This window comes from Solea solea, chromosome 7, assembly GCF_958295425.1.
Source record: "Solea solea chromosome 7, fSolSol10.1, whole genome shotgun sequence".
Lineage (NCBI taxonomy): Eukaryota > Metazoa > Chordata > Actinopteri > Pleuronectiformes > Soleidae > Solea > Solea solea.
In genome coordinates this window covers 25,165,798-25,192,897 of record NC_081140.1, presented here as the reverse complement: position 1 = coordinate 25,192,897, position 27,100 = coordinate 25,165,798, and the positions used below count along the sequence as shown (strand labels likewise).

The 27,100-nt window shown below is 38.4% G+C and overlaps 2 protein-coding genes across 2 annotated transcripts; one reads left to right on the top strand and one right to left on the bottom strand.

The window, feature by feature from the left end:
• Positions 1-4,115: 4,115 nt before the first annotated feature.
• LOC131462588 (integrin-linked protein kinase) lies at positions 4,116-20,524 on the bottom strand. Its single transcript, XM_058633898.1, has 13 exons — positions 20,412-20,524; positions 18,551-18,805; positions 11,552-11,717; positions 9,756-9,851; positions 9,545-9,641; positions 9,374-9,457; positions 9,187-9,272; positions 8,949-9,058; positions 7,814-7,941; positions 7,493-7,614; positions 7,145-7,244; positions 6,055-6,185; positions 4,116-4,920 (listed from the first exon to the last, which is right to left on the bottom strand). Exons 2-13 carry the CDS (start codon positions 18,637-18,639, stop codon positions 4,771-4,773), a joined length of 1,359 nt encoding a protein of 452 aa, XP_058489881.1. The 5' UTR covers positions 18,640-18,805; positions 20,412-20,524; the 3' UTR covers positions 4,116-4,770.
• A 587-nt stretch (positions 20,525-21,111) lies between these two features.
• rrp8 (ribosomal RNA processing 8) lies at positions 21,112-27,079 on the top strand. Its single transcript, XM_058633897.1, has 8 exons — positions 21,112-21,246; positions 21,610-21,729; positions 21,925-22,165; positions 22,257-23,085; positions 24,727-24,856; positions 24,944-25,050; positions 25,146-25,242; positions 26,563-27,079. Exons 2-8 carry the CDS (start codon positions 21,625-21,627, stop codon positions 26,674-26,676), a joined length of 1,623 nt encoding a protein of 540 aa, XP_058489880.1. The 5' UTR covers positions 21,112-21,246; positions 21,610-21,624; the 3' UTR covers positions 26,677-27,079.
• Positions 27,080-27,100: the final 21 nt, after the last annotated feature.

Sequence of the window (27,100 nt, the reverse complement as noted above, 5' to 3'; positions counted from 1 at the left end):
GCAGATAATACACAAAATGGCATATACTTAAACATCAATGTAAAGATCTTAGGAAGCCCTACTTCCAAGACATAAATAAGAAAGCCTTATGATATTTTAATGACAATAAAGTATAAACCCTGGTCCCATGGGTTATATATCATCATTTGCAGCTTTTGCAATTTGCTAATTGAATAGTTTTGAACTGCCATTTTGACTTGAAAAACAGCAAAATAATTGTTCAAGCCTACCAGCAGCTAAACAGTTGTTGAGCAGAACATTGCTTTTACCAATATTCAGAAATGGTTGATAAATACATGGGAATTAAAAGGAATCACAGCCAAGCAGAGATGTACACTAGTTAATGAGTCACTGTATGAGCAATACATATAAAAGCATGAATACAATTGTAAGTATATCCGAGTATCACAACAGTACTTACTTTTAAAACAAGTTAAGGGGTAAATCTATCAAGTGGTTGAATCCAATTAATGATGATGGTTCACAAAAAAACACACAAAAAAACTTTCAATAAAATACGACTTTAACTGCCACAAAAACCCAACGCCGCCATTTTGAGGTCAGAAAATGGTGCCTGAGTGAAATCCAGTCTGGCTAAATCCAATATTATAGTTTTATTTATGAACTTTTTCTAACTCATAATTTTTTTTTGTTTGTTTGTTTTTCAAAAACCCAGCTTTATGGATTTAGTAATGCAATGGAGGAATGAGCTACACGCTGTCTAAAAACGTAGCGGTTAAAACGTCTGAGCCGTTTAATTGGGATTGTACCATCTCATAAGAACGTTTACACTATTAAAAGTGTTTCATATTCGCGTCTTACCTTCATCTGTTGTGTTCCAGCGGCAAATAAATGATAATATTTCTCCAACACTGACAAAAACTGTACAAACATTGACAGGTGGAGTCATGTCATGTGTGTCCTCCTCTCCCCCGAACTCACCTAATGGCGTCACCTCATTACGTGACGTCACAGTCAATTTACCTGACTGCTCATGCGAAAGTCGGCGTTATATTACATTATATTATATCATATCATATCATATCATATCATATTATATCATATTATATTATATTATATTGTGTGATAATAGTAATTATTATTTATACTAATTAGTTATTTTAGTTTTGTTATGATTGTTTTAAATGAAAGTCCTATTAAAATTAAAACAATATACATTACAATATATGCTTTCTTCTTATATTGCTATACTTTTGTTTTGTATTTGCCTTATTTTGATTGCTTCATTTAATCTTTCTTTGCCACATGTCTATGCCCTTATTATACAAATGTAAATGCAAATTGTATAAAAGTTACATCTTTATCTCTATTTGGGCCTATATTTTTTTCCGGACTTGTTGTGATTTTTCAAACTTAATGATAATAAAAATGAATTAATCAGAGTAACAACACTTGGTACAAAACAGCTCTTTGTCCCTTCCCTTCTAGTGTTTCAGGCAAATACATTTTCTTACAAACAAAGTCATAAAAACTCATAATTTAGTGACACAAATGACTCACACAGATAAACACACAGATAAAGTACTTGTACTCTACCTTTTCTGTCCTGTTGTGTTCCTGCTTTATCCATGAATAAGTCTGTCTGTGGGACTTTCTCCTCTTCTTTGCCTCTGCTGTAGTTCACAACTGGCTCAGCTCTGTTGTTTCCTTTCAGCAGCCAAATGGTCCATCTGCAAAGACAGAGGGAGGGAAAAGAGGGGAATAAAAGGAGGAGAAAAGGAGAGGAAAACCAAGGGATGTGAACGAGAAGAAAAGGGAAATAAGAGACAGATTGCTTGGATAATGTAGATCGTCAGGAGCTGCTTTCTTTCTTTCTCGGTGACTCAGTGTGTGCGGAGAATAAAAAAAAGAACAACCTTAGAGTTAAACTAATTTGATTTCACATTTCCTCAGTGCTGCCGTTGTGCTTTTTCCATTTTATTTGTTCGCATTTTCAGCTTTTGAGTTTCACAAATGACAAACCTGGCCACTCACTGAGCACTTAAATCAACACACAGTGTGTGTGTGTGTGTGTGTGTGCAGCCTGAGGCCATTTCAGACATTTGTGATTCACAAAGCAATCACAAATGAAATCAGCTGCATTAAAATAAATGAAAAATGTTGTTGTAAATACAAAATAAAAATAGTACTGAAAGTGGAGTAGCAAGAAAATAGAGCAAGACTGAACCAGCAACCAATTTTATTGTTTGGTATTTAGATCCGGTGTTATTGGAGATTTGAGTAGACAATCAGATGTTCCATTATCAGTATTTAAAAGTACTCTCTTTTGCTGTATTTCTTTTTATTTAATTGCTAGATTTGGAGAATATTTTCAAGTATTTTTCTATAAACATGATTGGTTTGGGCATCGTGTGGCCATCACACAAGTTATTTATGTCATGTGACTGGTGAGGGACCGGAATGCACCTGGGTGATCTTATTCTTTTTCCTAGAGAGAGAGAAAGAGAGAAAGAGAGAGAGAGAGAGGCAAGCAGGGTTTCCTTTGTTCTTTTGTTGCCCACTTATGGACAATAAACTCACACAAAACGAGAATAACCTTCACAGGACATTATGTTTATTTCACCTGCATAAGATTTATTCACTTGTGGTGCAATTTTGGTCTTTAAATTAAGTTTATTGGATTTATTGGTTGTTTGTTTTTTTCAGCCACTACACAATGACTAATAAAGTACTGTAATACATGAATGTGTTTGTCCACTATATATTAATATCAGACAATCTGACCATAGACTGTATACGGTAGTGTTTACATGACATAGTATGTATATATATAAATATACACACATAAAATATTACCATACTGGCAAAAATTTGTAGAATAATTTCAAGCAATATGAAATTTGCACTTTTATTAATGTGATTTTAAAAATAATCAGTGACTATCAAGATATGCTTTGTTAAATGAAGAACTATTTAGTATTTTATATAAATAGATATATTTCTGGAGTACCAGTTGGATAAAACTGACATCCTGCTCAAATGTTTAACCACTATCAAATAATTGAAAACAACACAGGATTTCTGGCAACAGGAATAAAGTGTGTGAACCTAGTAGTCTCCACTAGATGGCAGCATTTGAGTTAATATATTGCCAACAATGTCTTGTTTATTGAGATTTCCTTTATAATTGGAATATAGACATAAGTGAAACTTTGTTTAGCATTCATTTGACAATTTTAAAAATAACAATATACTAATTATACTTCTCAAAAACACGAAATAAATGAAATTAGTTAATTCACTTGCCATGTAAACTTGGGACACTCATCTGTGGTTAAAAAATCATCAAAATTCAGATTCAAACGAATGTTTGTAAGTTTTTAGAGAATCGCCTTTGAGAAAGTTCAACAAAGAACTGAACCTGTGATAAATGTCATTAGTTTACCCGACAAACTCCAGTTCCCATCACAAATCCACACACTCAAGCTTTTCCATCCTTTTTTTCTTTTTAATATACTTATATATAAATACATACATTTGTAGTAAGTCATTCTCGATTTTGGCTTCAACCTGTGATTGGGCACAAACAAGCAAGCTGGTGGATGCACAGACGAGACAAAACACAAACACAAACCGATTCTGAAGTAAACTACAGGCTCCAAATAATAAGTCATACAAAAAAAAACAAGTGAGGAACAGATTGTATGATGTTAATAATACTATCCCTTTATGTCCCAGTCACCGTGTGTTGGCAGCAGCGCCGGATGCAGTCGTAAAAATAGTTGTTGTTGTCGACAACAGAACAAATTACATTTGTACCATGATAAAACTGGGGTTAAAACTTTAAACTAGATGACAGAGGTATGTTTGAGTAACCCAGCGGACTATATTATTACGATTAGCAAGAGAAAAATCTGCATCGTCCTCCCATAATTGCAATAATAAAACATATTTACTGCACTGGAAAAACAAAGTAAATGAAGATACAGTCAGGACAAGCTTTACCTTTTCCTATGGGACCAAACTAATCCTGCTCCGTTCACTCATTCATATAAATTATTCTTGGCTTCCGAGTCTTTTATTTTTTTGTGACATGCCAGCATACAGTTTGAAACATGAACCTTTATGGTTGATGTGTTAATTTATTTTTATCATAAGAAGGAGCAGTTGTGTTAGGAGTCGAGCTGAACAATTCATCGTTTTTTAAGTGGAAAACACACATTTTTGAAACATCGCAATTAGCAAATCCACAAATGCTTACATTTAATTGTTGTTTTTTGATTGTTTTGCTTAACGCCAATTTCAAAAAAACTGCAATAAATTCTCGCCGTTGCATTAGAGTTAAGTATTTTGTAGATTAATGGTATATTTATGCAGATTGTTTACAAAAAAATAAAATAGATAGATAGATATTGCCCAAATCATTCAGCCAAACTTAAGAGGACGGCTTTTTTCAAGATAAAAATGTGGCCTGAAATCAACTGAAGAAAACACTCCGATTGTCGTTCAGTCGCTTAAATAAGATTGTACTCAGTCCACTTGATGACAGATTAAAAGATGCGTCAGCAGATCGGGGACAAAGACGAGGACGAGGACGAGGAATAAAAACTTGACATTACAACAACAACAAAAAAGGAAGATATAAAAGAAGAGATTGCATCTCAGAAGCTATAGTGGCGTTGAATGCGACGTTAGATGAAGGCGTTTAAGGCAATACTGGTAAGCACCACACCACCATATCAAGAGTGATACATCTGTGGGAAGATATCCAGTAATGATCGTGTTCAGTACACACACCGACTGAACTTTTCACTTGTCCTGCATTTTTTCCAGAATGGGCACAATCATGTCAAACTTAGGTCTCTTGGCAGGATCTTCGTTCATGCAAATCTTCATCAGCTTGCAAATGTGGGGGGAGATGCCGGGCGGGATTGTGGGCCTCAAACCCTCCAAGGCAATCTGAAAAAAACACACACACACACGATATACTGTCACATCTGAATCCAAGTTCCTAGTATAATACAAGTTACTTTCTCACGTCTGAAAGCCTTTTTCTGCTTATGAGCAGCTGGTTCCTCTGTAAGCCAATGAATTTTTCTGGGCTGATGTTTGGCTGCTTTTCCATTTTTGTCCAGCATTCATAAAATACAACACTTGAAATGATAAACAAAATGACCGACTTCCTGTAGACTTGAGGCCATGGTCACAGTGGACTTTTTTGTTCGTCTTGGGCAAGTTTTGCTAAAACTTGCCCAAGACGAACAAAAAAAACCCTCAAAAATGCCCACAAATCTACGGAATAATAATGATGTGAAGGAAAACAATAGGCTCCACGCACTGTGTGCCAGCTGGACACTGAACATAAACTAAACAAAAATAATGTATGAACTATATATAATACGATCTGGTCTCAAATCCTCCGTTTATAATGATTTTACACACTTTTACCTTGTTTTGTATGCGAGGAAAGTCTGCTTTTATCCGTATAACTGAGTTCACTTGACAGGCTTCAAACTTGACTTAAACAAAGTTTGACATTGTTTGGATAAGAAATGCAAAAAATATAGAAATATGACAAACATATTGGTAAAACTGAACTTGCTTGTGGATTTTAATTGTTGTGTCATTTTTTCACTCTGCCTATAAGGTGACTTTATAGTGTTTTGATAAGGTACCTTGAATAAGATGTATATTATTATTATTATTATTATTATTGTTATATATATATATGAGAAGGTTTTAGTGACTCAAATTCATAAGAGCACAAATTGATTAACTTAGATGAGTAACTATAGGCCGTTTACTTTACAATAAAAATGGCCCAAACCAAGTGACCTATAAACCAACCTGTTCTCTGATAAGCCAAGTTTCCATTTACAAATTGAGCATTAAAAACCTAAATGGAAACACAACTGAATCGAAGAAAATTGGAAAATCCTACGTTTTTACTCTTGAGGAAGGTGAAAAATCTGGCAGGCAGATAGAAGATAAATACAGACGAGTTCAATGGAAACCGATCTGGCAACTAAAGGACGGCACTGGAAACACATTAAATAAAAAGCATTTTCTTTGACCACATTAGTGAAAACCGACCTTCATGCCTATTTCCATGTTGGACAGGTCAGCAAAGGGAACTTCCCTGGTCACCAGCTCCCACAGCAGGATAGCAAAGCTCCACATGTCTGCTGAGCGACGGTTAATATCCTCTGGTTTCTTCTGCAGGGCTGGAAAAATAAGTGAAGGATTTCATTCACGACCACAGCCACCACACTTTTATTTAAACTTGCTGCTGCACATTAGTATGAAGACCAAAGCTAATGTTTGAAGATGATGAGAGGTACTTTAATTTGATATCATGTTAGTCATAGAGCAGGTCACGGATGAAAGGTGGTAATAAATAGAAACTTTCAGTAAATTTCTGCTTTCAAAGTAAGAATCACAGAGAAAGATAAGGAATACATGATGAATAGCAATAATTTTCCATATTACGTTAGTTATAATGATAACAATAATAATAAGCCTAATATTTTAGTGCACTTAACGGTGCAAACACAATGTTCCTGAGAGTAATTTAAGTAAAACAGAAAATTGAAAACCAATTAAAACTGATCAAGTAAAACCTAGATATTCTACATCAGCAGCAGTTATTTTAATCTTTTCTTTTATTTGTATTTATGCCACATTCACAAGTCAAGAATCAAGGCCACACTTGAGCTTGTTAAACACTCTTTTCTCTTTACATCTGTTATACCGCAGGCTGTAACAAGAAGACAAAGCCTATTAGGCTTCTTTACATCAGCCAAATCTATACAGTTGTTCTTCATCAAAAGCAGCCATTTCATGGCTCACTACCCACTTTATGTCCTGAACATTGTGTGGAGCTTGTTTCTATGGTAACTGAAGGCGACGTCTCTCTCTTTTATTCCACACACCCACAGACGTCATGTTCAATTCACTCTTGAGTGAAAGTAAAATCTCACTGCAACCAAAGTTTCCTGGTTCTTTTTTTTTTTACATTTTTATAATAAGTTTTGTGTTTCCATCTTGCTCAGATTTCACCTTCAGCTGTGTGGGTTATATTTAGCTCAGAACCAGTCGGGAGAAACCTGCACCCGTCATTCACGCTCGAGCCTGTGTGGCTCCTGCCGTCACTCAGGATCTGTGCCGTATGAGTGATACCTACCCTCGGGGGCGACCCACGCAGGCGAGTACATCCTGCCGGGACACTGGAAGGAGAACTTGACGTCTGACATGCTGATCCTGGCTGTCATGTCTTCATCTATCTGTGGAAACAAGGAACGCGGAGTGAGACATCAGCTCACACAGTGTAAGACATCTCTTCCTACTTGTGAAGTTTTTCTTGGTCTAAGTTTGGGTCCACACTGGATGTGTCACTGAACATCTAGTAGATTTCACATCACATCTCCACAGCAGACCCAGCCTTTGTTGTATGAACAACAGGGGTGTGAGAGATGCAGAAGGTCAGTAATGCAACCTAGAAAGCAGCACTGGTGTCACAGCAGCTTCTTACCATAACGCTCTTGCTGTTGAGATAGTGGCGAGGGATCATGGGTTCAAGTGTGTGTAAGAAAGCCATTCCACAAGCAATGTCCAACGCAAACTTCACTGCCTGTGTGTGGTCCACCACAAAGTCTGACAGCAGAATGAGGAACACACACACACACAAAAAAAAACATGTTTCAGTCACTTTGGACTTCACCACTCAATGTTTTTTCTTCAGACAAAGTGATGAAAACATAAAGACAAATGTGGTTTGAATCACAAATTCCTGCAAAAACCACCAAAAACGGGTGAAAAGTAGGGAGTTTGTGACCAGAGCAAAAGTACTCACTGGTGCCTTCATGCAGCACGTTGTAGAGGGAGCCATAAGGCATCGCGTGTGTGATGATGATGGGGTGAGGGGCGGGAGGAGCCTGACATGCTCCCAACATGGGTAGAACATTCGGGTGGGAAAATATCCTGGGATGGAGCCCAGAGGGAGGGACACGGGAGAGAGACAGACACAGACAGACAAAAAGAGGGAAACCCACAGAGGATTTTGACATAGACTGACGACTAGTGTGAGATGCAGCAAACTCCTCCAAAAGAAATGATACGTAAAGTTTGGTTCAGCACAATGCAAACAGACAAATGAGTGACCACAGTAGTAAAGAACATCGGGGCCTTTATTCAGACTTGGTATTAACATCTGTCCTGAGTGATCTTGGATGAGTCTCCCATGATCACATAATTAAATCTGAATTCACCCAGAAGTAATGTTTGCTCATGAGATCAGGGAGAAAGAGAAAAGAAGGCATTACTGGTACTGCTGTAACATGAAATAAGTTTAACGAAATCATCTATTGGGGGCGTTGGCGACTATTAAATGAAACTTTAGACGCTTGCAAAAGCGTAAAGTTCACAGTGAAAGTGCAGTGGGTCAGATGACGACAGTTGAGGAGGTGGTTTCGACTGCAAATGTGTTCATTCATGCTCAGGAAGGTGGAAACGTGTCCTCAAACCATCTCAAGATGTAAGGGGGATTGGGTGTAAAAATAATAATAAAAAAGAGCAGTAACCTAATTTCTGTCATCAAGTGGACTGAGTACAATCTTATTTAAGCGACTGAACGACAATCGGAGTGTTTTCTTCAGTTGATTTCAGGCCTAATTTCGTCTTTGGCAGCGAAATAATTGTTACACTCTTGAAGCTTTATGCTGATAAAATGGCGGTAGTATCGGACCGATAATAAGCTCAAACAGCTTATTAGTCTTTATAAACTTAAAAGACTGTATCAGACTAGTATGGTTATCAAAAGACCGTCAAGATTGTGATATCAGTATCAGACTAGAAAAGGTTGTATCAAGTCATCCCTAATACAGAATGATTTGTGCTTAACACTGTCCGCATGAGTCACTCAGAACAGATGTTAACACCAGGACTGAGCAGGGTCCAACACTGTAAGAAAGACTGGATTAAATATTTACCTGAGTTTGGGATACTCCTCATTAAAGTCTCTGCTTTTCCTCGTGGTCCAGTCTCGAACTTTAAGCACCTTCACGACAACATCATTCCCCTGCCAGCGTCCTTGCCACAGCTACGGACGGAAAACAATACAGAAAAATGGAGTGAATGACAAGGCCCACCTTTTCAGTAGCTCTAAATGGAGCAGTTCTGCATGAATATTCAGCTCAATACAACAGTGAAAACAAGAACATCAAGTACCTCTCCTGATTGGTTCTCATTAATTTTAGCAAGGAGGGAGAGCTGTTTGTAGTCGACGCCAGCAAGTTTGTTCAAAGTGCCGTTGCCTAAAATTAAAAAAGGAGACAAAGGTTCATTGTTAGTTAAGGTTGAATTATTTCCATTTCCAAGTACCATTATTTATGTAAAAAATTAGCACATGACTCACGGGGTCGAGTTCTGGTGGTGCCTTTCCAGAATGTATCCTTGAAGGGGATTTTAGTCATGTTCTGTCCCAATTTCTCAGCTCTTTCTGGGTGATAGAGAAATAAGAAAACTCAGTACAGAGACACAAAACAGGATTTTGAACAGCTGATACCGAGATGCATGGAAGTAATACCTCTGAGGAGTTCACGTAGGTGAGGTTTGCCTTTGTCCAAGGGAGTTTCCCCATATTTGTTACAGATGCTCACCTGTGCCCCATTAGTCACAAGGTCCTGAGAATGAGAACAGCATGGTTTCAGTGGCATTTCTAAACAGTCATGATGTGATGTGAATTGAAACAGGAACAGATGCGGTTCTTCTGCAACACCACCAGGGGGTGCACTAACCTCAGCCACTTCGTCCTGGCCCCAGAAGCAGGCATAATGCAGTGGTGTGTTTCCATGTTCATTGGCTGCGTTTGTGTCTGCCTTGCACTGGATGAGCTAAAAACAAAGAGAAACCCGGGATTAGAAGCAAAACAAGACTGGTCAGATCCTGTTTGGGCTGTATACAGGGATGAGTGTTGATGCTGCCAAGAAAAAATCACAGAGGTATGTCTTGCCTGTGTACACATACCAGAGGTATTGAGACACGACTAATATTAAACTCAATAGCTGCCTGGCAGTTATTCTAAATCACACACTGCAGCAGAGGCATTGCATTATGGCACCAGCAGTATGAGCTGTTGCAGGTTGTCTTTATATTTCTCACAACTTATCGCCACATTAACACCTATTAATAAATTAAATTATAGACTGGCTCCATTTTATCCAATAAGAGCTTCTTTACAAATAGTTTGACAACAAATTTGCGACATTCAAGTGGATTAAAAAAATTAAATATGACATGACTCAAAAAGTAGAGTTTATGCTCCATCAGTAACTGCATATTCTCATCCGCAGTAGAAAAGGACATTTCCACTGTTTTTAAAAACCAAAAAGAGCAAAAAATGAAAAATGTTTATTTGCCATAGAGCACATGGAGTCTGCATGTTCTCCCCATGTGTGCGTGGGTTTTCTACGGGTTCTCCGGTTTCCTCCCACAGTCCAAAGACATGCAATATGGGGATTAGGTAAATTGGACACTCTAAATTGACCGTAGGTGTGAGTGTGAGAGTGGATGGTTGTTTGTCTCTATGTGGTCCTGTGATGGACTGGCAAACTGTCCAGGTGTGACCCCGTCTATCGCCCTATGTCAGCTGAAATTGGCACCACCCGCGACCCTCATGTGGAGGATAAAGCGGTAGAAGATGGATGGATAAATGGAGTCACTTTACAGTTGAAATATCAGGACATTGAAAAATGGCTCATACGTTTATAAAGGATGAATGAATTTTGAGGATCTACCTTTTTCCACATCCTTAACAGCTTGTTTTTCTCTTACCATCAAACAGGTTCCGTAATCATGCTTATTTAAAGGTCCAGTGAGTAAGAATCATTGATTAACTCATCTAATGGTGAATCTGCAGAATCTAACAAACTGAGGACTCCTCTGCTCATCCCTCCCTTCTACTCAGACGTCAGGGAAAAGATGTCGGTCAATGTCTCCTTCATTTGCTGAGCACATTTCCACTAAACGCAGACTCTGACTTGTTTGTCTGTTCCAGCTGCTGTAGAAACACAGCAGAGCAGGATGGCAGCCTTCATAAAGCAAGACCCTTAGCTAAAGTACATATAAAAGATTTATTCGAAGCCTATGAAAACCTAATATTTCTCATTATAATGCCGTTATGCAATCATAGAAACATACTTTAATAATGGGTAGTATATTCAATTATGGCCAATAAACCCCTCTAAATGTTTCACAGTTGAGCTATAAATTTCCCTTGACACTAACAAAACTGCTAAGTCCTCCCTTTAAAGCTGCTGATGGTAGAACTGCAAGAACAGACAAGACACAACCTGGTCTCACTGCTGTTGAGATGACATCGCTTCAGCTTTCATAACATCCTGTGATTTATCACTTAGACTTCAATAAAGATACATGAGCAGAAAACTAAGATCATCAATATTTTTTGGAATCTTCTATGCGACGAGGTATGGGTTTGCCAACACGCTTTGAAACATTAATAACAATAATCCAAAGAAATATCAGTTGGTCATAAAGCAACGATTTTGTGCAATAATGTTCACGTAACGCTCACCTTCCCAACGATTTCCCGGTGTCCGTGGCTGGCGGCCAAGTGGAGCGGCGTGTCGTCGCCACGGTTCATGACATTAATGCGAGCTCCTCTCATGATGAGCATGTCCACCACGCTGGAGCGGCCCTCCCTGCATGCCCAGTGCAGGGGGCTGAAGCCGTGGTCATCTCTGCAAGGAAGAAAAAGAGGAGCGATCACATTCAGAAGAGGCTACACACAAACACATTCAAAAACTTCAGCACAGCATGGTTGAAGAAGAACTTCAGAGAAAACAAAGTTTTTCCACTGCAAACTGTGGTACAGTTGAGACGAATCCAAACGGTACAGAGTGGGTCTGATTTTTCGGAGGATTTGTGTTTTGCTTGGACAATCAAATCTTCACTTTTCAAAAACGTGTGCAAAAACTGGGCAGTCAACCCTGGACAAAGAGTTCACTTAGAAGTCACTCGGTGCGGAACTGCAAACGATTACTAAGGTGTTTTTTTCACCAAAGCACCACCTTTTACCCCAAATCTTGGCCACAGTGCTTGTTTACAAATTGACTCCAGCTTATCCAGATGCAATCTATGTCATAATATTTCACATATTTTTTTAACCGATTAATCTGCCGTTTAGACTTAGCGCCCTACCACACCACCACTACCATCCTGCAGGTCCTCTGCAGTCAGATGGGGGTTTGCTCTCTTACTCATGTGTGCAATTTTAATCAGAAAATTGTCATCCTGATCTTATCATGGTCTCTACAAATCCCTCGACTACCGCTCCTTCACATCATTTCAAACAGAGGGAAATTAATCCAGGAAGTGCTTTGAGATTCCTCAAACAGCTTCATCTACATCAGTTAGCACCATTTTTGAAAAGAGTGAATTGAATTGTTTTACAGTGAGGTTTAAGAATCAGCTGTGGTGTTATGATTAGCTGCTGAAATTTCCTCACCGGCCATACAAGTTCCAACAAGTCAGTTATCAAGTTGTGATTGTCTTTTAGGTTAAATAGTTTCCTAACTCTACATTTATCTTAATATTTAGTTGTTATTGTGTAATGCCTTATAAACAGTCTATATGCTTTTATGTTTCATCAACATCTATCCATCTATCTAAAACTACAGCAGTCTCAGTTCTGCACTACATCACTAAGTGTTTCTATTTTAATATTTTGTCCCTACCATTCATTAAGTAAATGATTGAAATGACTGCACTGCAGTGTATTAATCTGACCCTGAAGCATTACGCTGTGTACATGCTGAGCTGAGGGAGTGAACTACGAGGAATTTCATTTGCACTTCTGTCATCTCGCTCTAAAAAAGGAAGTTCAGGCAACTCGTAGTGAGACGACAGCTAACAATCCTCTGGCACTTGTTATTCCTCTTTGTCACACTGACAACGGTAACAACACATGAGGACTGTTACATGACAGTGCGACAAATGACAAAGCTCCTGAAAGACCAAGAGAACAAGAGCTGAGCGACAGGATGTCAATCAGGAAAAGGCTTTGGAAAAACAAAAAAGAACACAAGTGGGCTGAGTGTTGGTTACAATCCTTATAAGGAGGACCACAGAGACTTTTCTTCAGCAGATGCACACACTCCAGCTGCTGTGAGATTGTTTGTCAAGTCTCTGCCCTCTCAGTCACAAACTATCTCATCTGCAGATTATTGCTCTCATCTGCAGATTAATCCCCTCATCTTCATGATTAAATCCATCCTCTACCTCTCAGCTTCACGTTTGACCATCAGGCCTGGATTTATTTTGATTTTATGGCTATAATATTGTCAAAAAATGTTATCTTAATGTCACAAACCAGTCTAGGAGTTACAGTAATTAAAAGTATGCATGCCAAATCCTGTCGACGGCGACAGGAATGGTAACAGAACGGTTAAACATTCAATGTGAAACATTTTGTAGCTTTAGAATACACTTTTCATATGTACTTTATGCAAGGGCCAGCCATCTCTCTTGGGGTTACAATATGTATATATTTCCATGGGGATTAACAGGTATTAATTGGAAATTTTCAAAAGTAAAAGGTTGGTAAATAATATATTGTATCATAATCTGGCTAAAACAATCAGATTTGATGCAAATGCAGTTGAATATCAATGCTCTTCCTCAAATCACAGGCACACCACTTACTGCAGGGCTACTGAGGCCACACCCCCTACATGCACTGTGCATTCCTCCATCACATGACATCACAGATGATTTCCAGAACCCTGAACTATTAAATGAATCTGCGTCATGCTTTTTTTAAATTGTATTATTTTGCATAGATATCTTCTTATTGTCATAATCAGATATCCAACCTTTCCAGTTAATTCTGATCATTTCCTATGGAAGGTTTTCCAAAATTCCTGAACTGAAGTTGCCATGGACTGTTTCTAGGAAATATGCTGGCAATTTTCTGCTCTTTCAATCTCGATCTTGCATGTTTCTATAGCAGTTGATTATTGTGCCTTTCATGTTTTTTTTAACACAAACTTAGAAAACTGCATAATTTCTGGTATGTAAAGGCCAGGGTAGTTTCCCGCCACACTTGGGAAAGGTGGGGCTGAGCAAAGGATTCCCACATTTGTTAAAATCTGCAGTCTCCTCATTATATGACACTAACTTATATACCTCAATGTACACAACATCTGTCACTATTAAAATAATACTGCACATTCCTTCTGTGAATAATGTGAGACTCTTTTTTGTGAAACTGTGAGTAGGCAGACAGCAGAATAATACAATCAGAGAACTGAGGGAGGTTTATGAATCTGCAGGAATTTAACCCCCCCCCCCCCCCTTCATCAATTCACTGGCTTGTATTCACACATCCTGCAGAGTCTGGTTCAAAACAGCATCAAGAGCCCCACAGAGACCCTCAGTCCCACAACACTCCGTTATTTGTGCATCTGGCTGACCCGCTGTGGCCGCACCAGATCTGCTCCCTGAGCAATTTCCTCTCAGAGCAAAAGGCCAAGTACTACAAACTAATTAGTCAAAGCATATGAGACAAAAACTCCCCGCAGACTCACTCCCATTATTTCTTTTAGGTTAAAGTTAGATCTGTTTAGGGGAGGACGTGGATTTATGACTACATTAATGGCTGTATTCTTCAGCACAGGGGTATTGGAAGGTCCAGATTAGAACATCATCATTTCTTATTAGCAGTGCTACAATTTAGTGCAATTTAGAGTATATTTGTGTGCATGGAGTGAAGAACTGTAGAAAGATTTAAAAAGGTACAGTGTGTCAAATTTCAGAATGACATTAATCCAACACTTCTTAGACAACTGATTAGTCATTTGAAATGTAATCAATCAAAAGCTTTGTTCTCTTTCTGGTGACTTGAGGATGGATTATTGTGAGTGGCCAATATAAGCGGCAGAATCTCACATGTAGAGAGAATGATGTACAGAGTCAAGCAGAAGTTATTCTGGATGTCTGGCTGAGAAATGAATGAAGAACCTATATATTCTTATGAGAATCTTTTTCTCATAATAAGGCTGAGGAGAGACACAATTATAAGACTGAGAAGAGACAAAAATGACTTTGCTCTGGGGTGAACTTGACGAAGAATGTACTTTGAGAAATTACATAATCTCGCCTAATTTAATTACATTTTGCTTATTGGTTTTGCAAGCGCACGCTGCTGTCACTGCAAACGAATTATAATGATTCTCAAAGCTCACAGATTAGTTCAAAATTCTATGATTCTGCAAGACTAAACATGTTAAAAGGTTTTCTGGGGGAACTTTAAATCTTCTAATACATTTAATCTTCAACAAATATGAAACATCAGCGGCAACAGGTGACATTCAGGCAGCAGGCTACTGGTTTCTGTGAGCATTTTCTATTCAGGGACTTTTTCTTTTTTTTAAATGGGTTACATTTTCGCATTGAGCCAGCTTCACCCATGCAACCAAAGGCACTAGAGTGCCAGGGTTGTTCTTGTGCTCACCCCCTCCACACTGGTCATTTATTTCAGGCACTTCCACCTGCCAACAGAGCTCAGTTTAGCAGACGGAAAAGCCAGAGGAAGCGCCCCTGTCTGCACCCTGTATGTGCCTGGCCTGAAATCCACTCCAGGTCATATAACAACCCTCAGCACAGGGAAAACGAACAAATAACTTTTCAATATTTATCATTTAGTCGTTTAGTTTATGAACAACATGCCAAGAATTCTGATTTGTCTCTCGTCTTTGTCATTACACGATAGTAACCTGAAACTCTCTGGATTTTGACTTGTCCAGACAAAACAAAGACTCTTAAGAAGGGCTGCAACTCACCATTATTTAATCGACTTGTTGTTTGGTCTGAAAAATGTCAGAAAATGTTCTTTTAAAATAAATTTCGATCAGTGTTTCCCAAACCTCAAAGTGATGATGTTTTCAGATGTCATATTTTGTCCACAAAATAAAATGATTCGGCTTTGTATGATTAGCAAAGACACCAGAAAATATTAAAATTTAAGAAACTGAAAAAAACCAAGGGTGCTAGTTTTACTTATTAGAATCACTCAAATTAATTATTAGATTATGAAAATTATGAGGTTTAATTTAGTCATCAATTCATCCATTAATCGTTGCAGCACATACAGTACAGGAAGAAGGCTCAAATCTATGACATTGACTTGAAGTAGTAGACTAAAACCTACAGACCAAGGACGGTAACAATAATAATCAAATAATATTCATATTTGCAACTTTATTTATATAGCACCTTTTAAAAATAGAGTTCACAAAGTGCTTTGACAGAGTGGTTACGGTTAGAAGCCAAACTAAATAACAGAGAATAAGCAATAAACAATAGTAACAACAAGGGAATTAAAGTACAAAGCAACGGTACAGTGCAGGCATTTGTGATAATTTCAAACTTTGCAATTAACTCCAGTGAGCTTCGAGGAAAGATTGAGGGGAAGTGAGTGGAGCTATCTAATACCACTGGGAGACAAATTCCAGAAAGACATCGGTGGAGGAGGGGAAGGTGATGTGCTGTGCTATGACTTACTGTGCATTCCTCTTCAGAAAAAAAAAATCTTTTCAGCCATACACACATGCACACATACATGCACATGCACACACGCATGCACACACACACGCACACGCACACGCACACACACACACACACACACACACACACACACACACACACACACACTGTGTCATACACTCCTCTTCCAGTCCTGCCCACTTCAATAATCTCCTCCCTCCTTCTCAGTTTTGTTAGGTGGTAAATGGTTCCCTTAAGGCCTGTGTGTGTTACTCCTTGTAAGGAGATTCAGCATTCCACTACTGTTCTTTGTCTGGAAGATACATCAGTGACAACACACTGTCAATGAGCAGAAAATATTCTTGTGACTGTCTGATAGGAGTATAGTGGGATTAGTAAAAGTATAGTGTGTTCTGCAGGGGAATTAAAGGGCAAGAATACAAGCGCCTGGCTGAGATACATCAACAAGAAAAGGGAAGTTGACATGTAATCAGCTAATGGGCAAGTCACATGTGGGGGGGGGGAGCATGTACCCACACGGGTGTGACGTAATCAGCCTGACAGCACTGAGACTACGAAAAATAAAACTAGAACAAACAAAAGGTCAACAAATCTTCTGCACAGGAGGAAATTTCTAAATATTTTGTGCATACATTTTGTGCCTATGAAAGTTTCAAAAGTAAACTTAACACCTGGTTGTTCAGCAGTTTGACAGGATAAATACTGCTCATCTCCATCCCCGCCTGCGCTGCTGCTGTATATACACAAGCGCTCGCTCGGTCAGGTCTGATAGTTTTGCTTCACAGAGCTTGTTCTCGGATTAAGGATGTAGCATACAAATAATGTAACATTATGTAATATAACATTATTTGTATGATACATCCTATTTATCAAATAATGTAACATTATTTGTGTTCACAAAGACAAAATAGAGGCAGAACAACATCAACAATGACACAAAAAGTTAGCTCAAAGGTGTGCAGAAGTGATTCATTCATGCCATCTTTGTTTGCTTTTAAAAGAAATACCAAAAAGTGAGGAAGACGAGCGTTGTGGGTGGCCATGAGCACTTGATTGGAGAGTTTTTTCCTTTGAAATCATCTGAACGTCTCTAGCAGGTGTTTTGTGATGTAAACATGTGAAATATGTAACAGAAGCCTGTACTGTATTTAAGCATCCAGATCTTACATCCTGTCCAGTGTTTTAACTTTTTCTGTAAGGTTTGAATTTGCAGCCACACGGCGTCACTAACTACCATCACTGCCCGTTTCCTGTCCTACATTACGCTCCATGTCATTAACATGGCCCCCACAAGGAAATGGGTTCAATCTCTGGCCAAAATCTCACTGGGGACTTAAAAGGCAGGCTCATAGTGTGCTCAACGCAACATTTAAAGTAAACAATGATAGTGTAGTGTAACTGGTGTTGCTTTTCTTATATTCTGAATGACTCAGTCCTTCCTGGATACTGAGGCCTGTTTTTGTGATTTTTCCTGATTTCGTGGCAGCTTTTTCAAAAACAAAAGCAAAAAAGTCAAAATGTGCTTTTTAGTCTAGATTTTTTTTTTTCATACAATGATAAATGAAAGGCCTATCCCACATATCTGCAACTTCCCACCTCCAGATCTTCAATAAAAACTGCTTCTTCTTTTTTTACATCATAACAATTGTGTAATGATCAGAAAAACATGTAGTCTGATTCCCTGCTCCGAGGTTGTTCTCACTCTCTGTATTCAGCTCTCTCTCTCTCTCTCAATCGTTAAACAGTAGCAGCATATCCCAGCGTAAACTCTATTCTCCAGTCCCAACAACCAATGTTTTGGCCCCAACCCACCATTTGAGAAACAGTGATTAATGACGAATGATGAGACAGCAGCTGACACTGTGATTCTGCGTTGCAGAAAACTATGGTGATTGGTCAAAATTGTGGAAAAGTTGCAGTTACAGGGCAAGAAATACAAGATAACTGGTTGAATTTGTGTTAATTATAGCAAATTCCTGGTGTGGCTGTTTTCTTCCACTTGACTTACCCTTGGTTGAGGTCGTTCTCTGTATTGTCCAACCATAATCGTACTGCGACTGCGTTGCCTTCTCGGCACTGTGTAAAGATGTCATCCATTTCAGCTGCTGTGTTTTTCCTCTGAAAGGTGCCACCACTTCAGAGTAGATGCAGAACTAAACTGTAGCGAGAGGCTGGCCCAAAGGGTTCAGCAAAGTCCTGGCCAGCATCAGTCCCTCATCTGGGACAAAGAGTGTCAGAGATGCTCAACAGCTCTACAGCAAACCTGGGGAAAAAAGGAACACCAACAAAAAAGGTTGCTATTAAAACACTGACAGCAGTAACTGGTTGTACTGTAAGGATCGGTATATATTCTTTCATGTTTAACCCTGTTGTGCAAAGCCCACGGGGAAGGAGAACAACGTAGTATTGAGCAATTTTACCCACCTCTGTCATAGTGGGTGGGTATTCAGATTACAGCATTGTGACTCACAGCACTTGGCTGTGACTTGCACCCTGTGTGAGCGCCACAGCAGATACATATTTCTATGCAGTGTGTCACATCAATTTCTGCACTCTTATGTTTAGATTATAAAATGAAAGACTGATTTGATTAGTTTGCTGGCTTGCAATCAGATTATGATTTCTTTTGTGTGACTCAAAGCATTATTATGTCATTTAATAAGCAGAAATGTCAAAAAATTAACTACTTTGTGCTTCTCACTTCTGAAAATTGCATTGCATTTCTGTCTTGTGATACTAGTTCACATATTTTTGAGTTCAGACAAAATAAGCAAGTTGAATATATCACTGTATATCACTAATATCTGACTTTAGAACCAGCCTTAATAGATAAAACCATTTCATAGGTCATTCTTATGTATGTTCATTAGTTTTTAACTGTGCTCAAGTAGTTTTAAACAACTGCTTGTTTGGTTTTAATCAGTTTCATGATTTTTTACTACTTCTTGTTAAGCACTTCTTGATTTTAACGGCAAAGCACTATGTAAAATTGTTGTTGTTGTAAAAGTGCAATATCACTCAAGTGTATTATAAAGTAATAAATGACTTAATTAATGAGGTACATTGTTAAAAAGGAGGGCGATATACAGCTATATATACTTCATAAATTAAAGTTTTATAAAAGTGTAAGCTACAATGGACGTTGCGAGTGCAGGGATAGAATACAGCATGAATAAAGCATTCATTCATCGTCACTCACTCACACGGCATTAATTACAATTGAGTTATTTGTTAACTACATAAATAGGGCTTTTGAAAACTGCAAAAAAAAGACATAACACCAGCAAAAACTAATGAAAAACGGACGACTAATACTTAATTATAATACCCACGAAAGAGAACATTTACATGATTTGATGTTTGATTAAAGGTGTATTGCAGCATTGATTTAAAACTATAGCTGCAGGCTAAGATCATAGACGTTTACACAGAAAAGAAAAAAAGAGTTTGAGTTTGACTTTTATTCTTTTTATTATTATGTGTTCATACTGTTGGCATAAACACTGCAGCAATCATTAAACCATTTGTCATAATTAAATCAGCAGTCTGACTAGCTGCACTGCTAACCCGGCTAACACAGGATTATAATACATTAGCTGGTTAACCATTTGGCTACTGACAAGTACAACAAGTGTGCTCCCATTACAGTAGATTAAAACAATAATAAAGTTATATATAGACCAAACATCACCTCCTGACTGACTACGTGAGCCACAGGCAGGTTTTGGCTAACAAGCTAACCCACTAATGAGACACCGCGAACCGTCGTGTGTGTCTCATTTGACGCTGAATGACTGAAAGTGACACTCCAAACATACTCATTTGCTGCTTTAAAGGTGCTCAAACTGAATCATGAAACACAAGCTTACCCGGTGTGTTCGCCCGTTTCAGAGTAATAAGAGTTCAGACGGACATAAGTTAATAGCAGCGGTGTATCTTGTCTCCAGCGGGTTGAATGCAGGGGGGAACGTCCACACCCTCACCGCCGCCGTGACGACGTCACAGCGGCCGCAGAACACAGAGACTACCGCCCTCTACAGGACAGCAGGGACTCAACATATCCATGGCCTCAGGTTATGTTTTTTTAATCACTAAAGTAAATGTTTTTGGTTTTTTTTGACCCGATGAGATAGTATTATGGAAGCCCATCTCCGCTACTTGATAAATTGAAATACATAAGTCATCATTATGAGATACTTTCTTATAATTTCATCAGTTTCATCACCAAACTGTATTTATCGCTGGGATTTCTTGTTTTTTTAATGATAGGTTTTTAAACTTAAAAGCAATGTTAATCAAATCATGTGTACACAATGTGAATATATGTATTTATTATATCATGCTCATAGTCATAATCATAATCATCTTAATCATATACTAACGCGATCGTTTTATTCATAAATGTATATATTTATATACGAGTAGTTGTCATTGCGGTTTATTCAAACATCATTAAAGTATTCAGTCTTTACTTTTAACTGCATTTTCTTCAACTGCAAGTTCTGAATTCATTTAAACTTCATTTCCCATAAACCCCTGGGTATGCTTACGTCATCCACTTGCGCCAGCGTCTACGTCTGTTTTGCTTCCTTCATCCACGAGAAACTCAACGTGGTCCTCGAATTTTTGACAAGGAACCTTTACAGTGGTTAAATAACGATTAACGTTAGTGTGTGGGGGAAAAACGGTTCAACCAGTGAACAGGTAAATGACGAGTAACTCGGTTTATAGAGTTTACAGCAGGTTGATCTTTTTTCTACAGGTTTTCTGTTTGGTTTAGCACTGGGTTTCTAAGTGTGTGCGTGTACATGTATTTATATATTTGTGAGGACCACAAACGTACAAACCTATCTATGTGAGGATATTCTGTCTGGTTCCCACACGTTTAAAGGGCTTTTTATGGATACAGTTTGGTTTTAGGGCTAGGGTTAGGGTAAAGTTAACTTTTTTAGGTTTAGGAAGTTGTGATGGTGAAGGTTAGGGTAAGGGGGCTAGGACATGCATTAAGTCTATGATGTGTCCTCACTAAGATATAAAATTAAGATTGTGGGTGTTTGTTTTTTGCAGTGTGAACAGGGAAACATGTTTAATGAAGAAGAAGACTGGAGTGATGAAGAAGAGGCTCAAAATCTGAGTAAATCTGTCTTCACAAAGACTCAAAAGACGAATAAAAGCACCGATGGCAAGGTAAAAGACATTTAAAGAATATATTTTTGCATTATATCACTGTAATAGTGAAGTAATATGTGTACACATTCTTTAAAGTAACCCTCTTGGGATAAAGTGGAAGTTTTGACAGTTTACGTGATCAGTCAATACGTGCCACACTGACTGTGGCACGTATTGACTAATCACGTAAACTGTTTTCTTGGTCATTCCAAGGTTATTGGAAAGAAGAGCCTACTGCGAACTCTGCAGACTCTGGGATCAGTACCAGAGTGGAAGAGCGAGAACCAGGAGCAACAAGACAGTGACAGTGAGACAGAAGCAGCTCCGGCGCACCCAAAGAAAAAAAAGAAGAGAAGGAAAAACAGAAAACGCGGAAAGACTTCGGAGGAGCAGCAAGAAAATGGTGACGTAGAACAAAAGGAAAAACCTGCAGCAAAAAAAGGAAACACATTTTGTGAGTATTTAACAGATTAATGCACAGCCCATTTTAGAGAAATATCAAAATGTCAGTGTCCAATAGAATCATGTTTTCTTTCTTCTTGCAGTGGCCAAGAAGCTAAAACCCACATCTGCAGGTACGACAATGGCCGAAGGCGTCACAACATCTGCAAAGGCAAACTTAAACGAAGCAGAGAACGCAGACAACCTGAGTAGACAGCAATGGAAAAACAAAATGAAGAACAAAAGGAATTGTAAAAATAAATACCGTCAGAATGATCCTGAGGTTGGAGAGAATAAAACTCAACCTGTGGAGAAACAAAAGCTGGAGAAAGACATGAAAACAGAATCACCTGGGAACAAAAAAAGCCAAAAGGCAGCCCCTAAAAAGAAAATTGAGATGACGAGTAAAGCACAGAAGAGGAAGAAGAGCGAAGAGGACACTGACATATCCTCTGCACCACAAATACAAACACTGAAGGAGGAAAAACAGTCGACTAAAGCGAAGAAAGACTGTGAAAATACTACCATCCCAGATGATCAGCAGCAGCTGCCCATGAAAAAACTGAAACCGGAGCTGAGCAAAGACCAGATTATGAAACGAGAGAAGCTGCGGAAAATGCTCCAACGGAAAGATACAAAGCAAAAAGAGATAAGTGTGGAACAAAAAGACGAGCCTTTGGTTCCGGCAGAACCAGCGGCGGAGGTGAAACTGGACCGCTCCGCCTCCCTCAGGTCCCGCATGGAGCAGCGCTTGGATTCAGCTCGCTTCCGCTACATCAATGAACTTTTGTACAGCACGAACAGCGGCGAGGCCAAGCGAATGTTCAGTCAGGATCCACAAGCCTTCAGGGTCTATCACAGAGGATACACTGCTCAAGTTCAGAGGTGGCCCAGTAATCCTGTGGACGCCATCATCTCGTACATCCTTCAAAAGTGAGTCGCCTTCACTTCTCTAGCATTTTACATTTTAACTATATATTTGAGGATCTGGGGGTGTTAATCCCTGGTTCTTCTAGTCTTCATGCAGGTGTGACTTATTCTGCATTCCATTTGTCTCCAATCTAATCCAATTTAATATGTAAAGCACTTTAAAAACAACCTCAGTGCTGTACAGAATAATACATAAAAGACACAATAAATAAAAGGCATAGAAGCTCACGCAAGGTGATAAGATATATCTAAAATAAATGAAGACATAAAAATGTGGATTAAAAGTAACAGCCAAACAATAAACCACAATAACAACGGATCAAGTAATATAAAACAGAAATAAAAATGTAATTAAATAGAAATAACATCAACAACTTAAACAGTGTCAAAGGCCAATGAAAAGAGATGAGTTTTAAGAAGAGACTTTACTCGGAGCAACCTCACATACCAGGATTCAGGATTCTAAGATGGGTGTTCCTCAGTATTTATTTTACAGTAAATAAGTCGTACACAAAGCACCGTTTGATTTTTAACCATAGACATGGTGGCTGTGCTGTTTGTGTGCGCAAAATACCACCATGTAGAGCGTTGTTATTGTCTGGTAACAATGGCTCGCCCAAGATATGTTTGCATTTCTGCTCGCTCCCCAATCCGAATTTCCGATGTAAATGGAAAACTCTGAAAACAAATATTTGTGATTTTGTAAGAAGTACAGTAAACACAATGACCTCTGCATAACTAAAGGATTTTCAGCAGCTTTAAATGTGGTTTTTAACACAATATTTAAAATGTTAAATGCACAAACCTGTTGGTGATTCGGTGTGTGATGATGATTAAGTCATGGCCTGCTCTCTCTGGTGCATTTAGACTCTCAGACAAAGAGAAGCCAAACTGAACCAGTAAGATGATTCTGTATCACGTCAACATCTGCACAATTTAACAACATATAACTATAGAGAGTCGCCTCTCAGCGAGAAAGTCACCAGTGCGGATACGAGTTTTACTGAGGGCCTTTCTGTGTGTGTGTGGGTTTTCTCTGGGTTCTCCAGTTTTCTCCCACGGTCCAAACACATGCAGAGGTTAAGTGAACACTCTGAATTAACCGAGAGTGAATGGTTGTTTGTCTCTGTGTGTGTTTGCCCTGTGATGCCCCGTGACCCTCATGTGGAGGATAAAGTTGGCAGAAAATACTCAAACGAAGAATATTCTTACATTTGAGTATTGTGAGCCTTATTCCAGTATAAGGAAAGTCCTGTGTCTTCATCTTCAAAGAAGAAACTGAATAAGAAAGATACCTTCACATGTTTTTGAGGCAGGTTGTTGTTGTCTGCAGTAAACAACTGTAAATGCTTTGTTTTTCTCTGCTGAGGAAGCTTTGACAGCGAGGACTGGAGCCGTGCAGGAGATAATTACTGCACTGCAGGTGTTTAATGACACTTGAGTTAACTGCTGTGAGAATATGACCTTGTTAGTATGAGCAGTTTGGGGGGGAGATTAAATATTCTGAGGTAAAATTGTTTGTCTGTGGCTGTGTAAACTTTTACATCTGCATTGTTCCTTGTTGAAATTGTAACTTTAAAGGTGAAAATGACCTTCCCTGTGTGATATGCTATGATTTTAAAACACATGTATGGTTTATTCCAGGCCATCCTCTCTGGTGGTTGCAGATTTTGGTTGTGGCGACTGTAAAATAGCTCGCAGTGTGCCGAACAAAGTGCACAGCTTCGACCTGGCTTCTACCTGTGAGCTTGTCACAGTCTGTGACATGGCCAACGTGAGTGTAGTTTTTCCTCTTTCCTAATAACGGCACATTTTCCTCTGTTACTGTTCTGAAATTTAAACACACATTCTGTCTGTCCAGGTGCCACTTGCTGACCGCTCTGTGGACATCGCAGTGTTCTGTCTTTCCCTCATGGGAACCAACCTGGAAGATTTCTTAGCAGAGGCCAATCGAGTCTTAAAGATGAGGTGAAAAATGGAATGAAAACATGATAATTATCATTTTTTTGTGGTACTTAATTTCATGTGTGTGTTTGTAACCGTTTGTTGACTGATTATCACAGGGGTGTGCTCAAAATAGCAGAAGTGGCAAGTAGATTCGAAAACGTGAGGAGCTTCATCACTGGACTCGCAAATCTGGGATTCAAGATGGTTTCCAAGGTGAGGTGACGTCAGTTTACTCAGACAAACATGTTCTTAATAATCAACGTCACTATGTTGTTGTCTCAATTGGGACCAACTTTAAAGTGGGTAAAATTAATAATTTTCTAGAGATGTTTTGCAAATGATTTACACTTTTATGCACGTTATTTATGAGTTATACACCTAAATCTTAAGTTTTAGGATGGGAAAATTCAGCAAATCTGTTTGAAGACCCATCTGTGGGTCTCGACCCAGTCTTTGGGAATCACTAGTATATATATATATATAATAGTATATATAAACTAGTATATAAGCCAAGTTAGCACATGCATTAAAAGCACAGTATGTAATATCTGTCGCTAGGGGTCAAAATAATAACAAAGACCTAGTTTGGTGACAAATACACCCAAAAAAAATCAAAAACTTAACACACAGAATAACTAGAAGTACCAAATATATTCTTCCTCACTCTAACGTGGATAACATTAGCCTTGAAGAGAAATACAGATTTCTGTGGATTTCTACACTACTCAACAGAATATAACATTAGTCTCAGGGTTATTTTATGTTTAAATGCAGAAATGTTGCATATCATGGCTTAAAATACTGTTATTTTAGCCTCAAGACAAACATGTCACACTACTAAGGCTCAATAATTTAGCCCCAACATCATGGAACTTTGCTGCCAAATTGCTCAGTATGTTGTCATGCACATGTAAGTACAGTTAGTTCCATCCCAGATTAAGCAAAGGGACAGTCTGGTATCATGTAATCTCTAGCTACTTGAGTTGATCACTAAATTAGAACAATCCATGAAATTCACTAATATTTAAATGAGAAAATTCATTACTAAATAGAAGACTAGTTTATCACCAGTAACAAAAACAAACCAGGCTCAGTATTGTGGTGTTTTAAAATAAACACATTAATCTAGTTTGTTTCCTGAAGTGCAGTCTTATTCAAACCACAGGTATCTGTAATAATAATCTGTCTGCAGGAGGCTGTAGTTTGCAGCTACATCCTTCATTGTAAACGTGTAAACGTGTGGCTGTGGTCAGGAAACCTCAGGGAGAGCAGAACGCTCAGTAAACAGGTTTCAGACACTGTAAGTGTATCGAAGAAAAACATGAGACATGAACACAGCTCAACCTGAATAATGTTTTAGAACCCAGTTTTTATCAGTTATTAAAGTGATGAGTGGAGTCTCAACTTGAAGCATGCAGTCAATGATAAAGTATTTCAATAACATTAAGTGGTTGAACTTGCTGGTTACTTTAACCCTCTCTCTAGTTTGACTCGCAGTGAATAAATGATTTGTTTTTTCTTCTCTTTCTTCAGGATACAGAGAATACTCATTTCTACTCGTTTGAATTTGAGAAGATAGGGAACTCTCCAGAAAATATCAAGAAATTTGGACTTGAATTGAGAGCCTGTGTGTACAAGAAAAGATGAGGAGGCTGATGGAGAATGTCATGGATCTAAAAGTGTATATAATTCTTCACACATATTTTATATGAACAAGTATATACTTGTTCATACAATTGTTTTGTTGTTCTTTAGGCAACACAAAGTTGTACATCCTTATAGAAATGTTGTCATATTCTGGTGGCACAGTAGATGTCTGCTCACTGATTTCAACATTATTAAATTGTGAAGCTTAAATACAGGTGTTTCCTCTATAAAGAGACACATCAATGAGCTAATAAGTGAAATAAACAGCATGTGACTGCATGTCACACAGTTAATGACCTAATTCAGACAATTCTATATGAAGAGTGAAGAAAATGTTAGGAATGTTTTGTTGGTTTTAAAAAAATATGTTGAATGCTGTCAAATACAAGCTTTTTTAAATGAATCTCTCTGGTGTTTGTTTAAC

Bases quoted from the DNA above. Each gene is read 5' to 3' on its own strand.
- LOC131462588 (XM_058633898.1), bottom strand. From the start codon at position 18,639: ATGGATGACATCTTTACACAGTGCCGAGAAGGCAACGCAGTCGCAGTA. The intron at 9,852-11,551 runs GTGAGCGTTACG...CTTTGTTTTTAG, and splicing joins ACCGGGAAATCGTTGGGAAG to CTCATCCAGTGCAAGGCAGA. The intron at 9,642-9,755 runs GTTAGTGCACCC...TCTCATTCTCAG, and splicing joins GCCAGGACGAAGTGGCTGAG to GACCTTGTGACTAATGGGGC.
- rrp8 (XM_058633897.1), top strand. From the start codon at position 21,625: ATGTTTAATGAAGAAGAAGACTGGAGTGATGAAGAAGAGGCTCAAAAT. The intron at 22,166-22,256 runs GTGAGTATTTAA...TTCTTCTTGCAG, and splicing joins AAAAAAAGGAAACACATTTT to TGGCCAAGAAGCTAAAACCC. The intron at 24,857-24,943 runs GTGAGTGTAGTT...CTGTCTGTCCAG, and splicing joins CAGTCTGTGACATGGCCAAC to GTGCCACTTGCTGACCGCTC.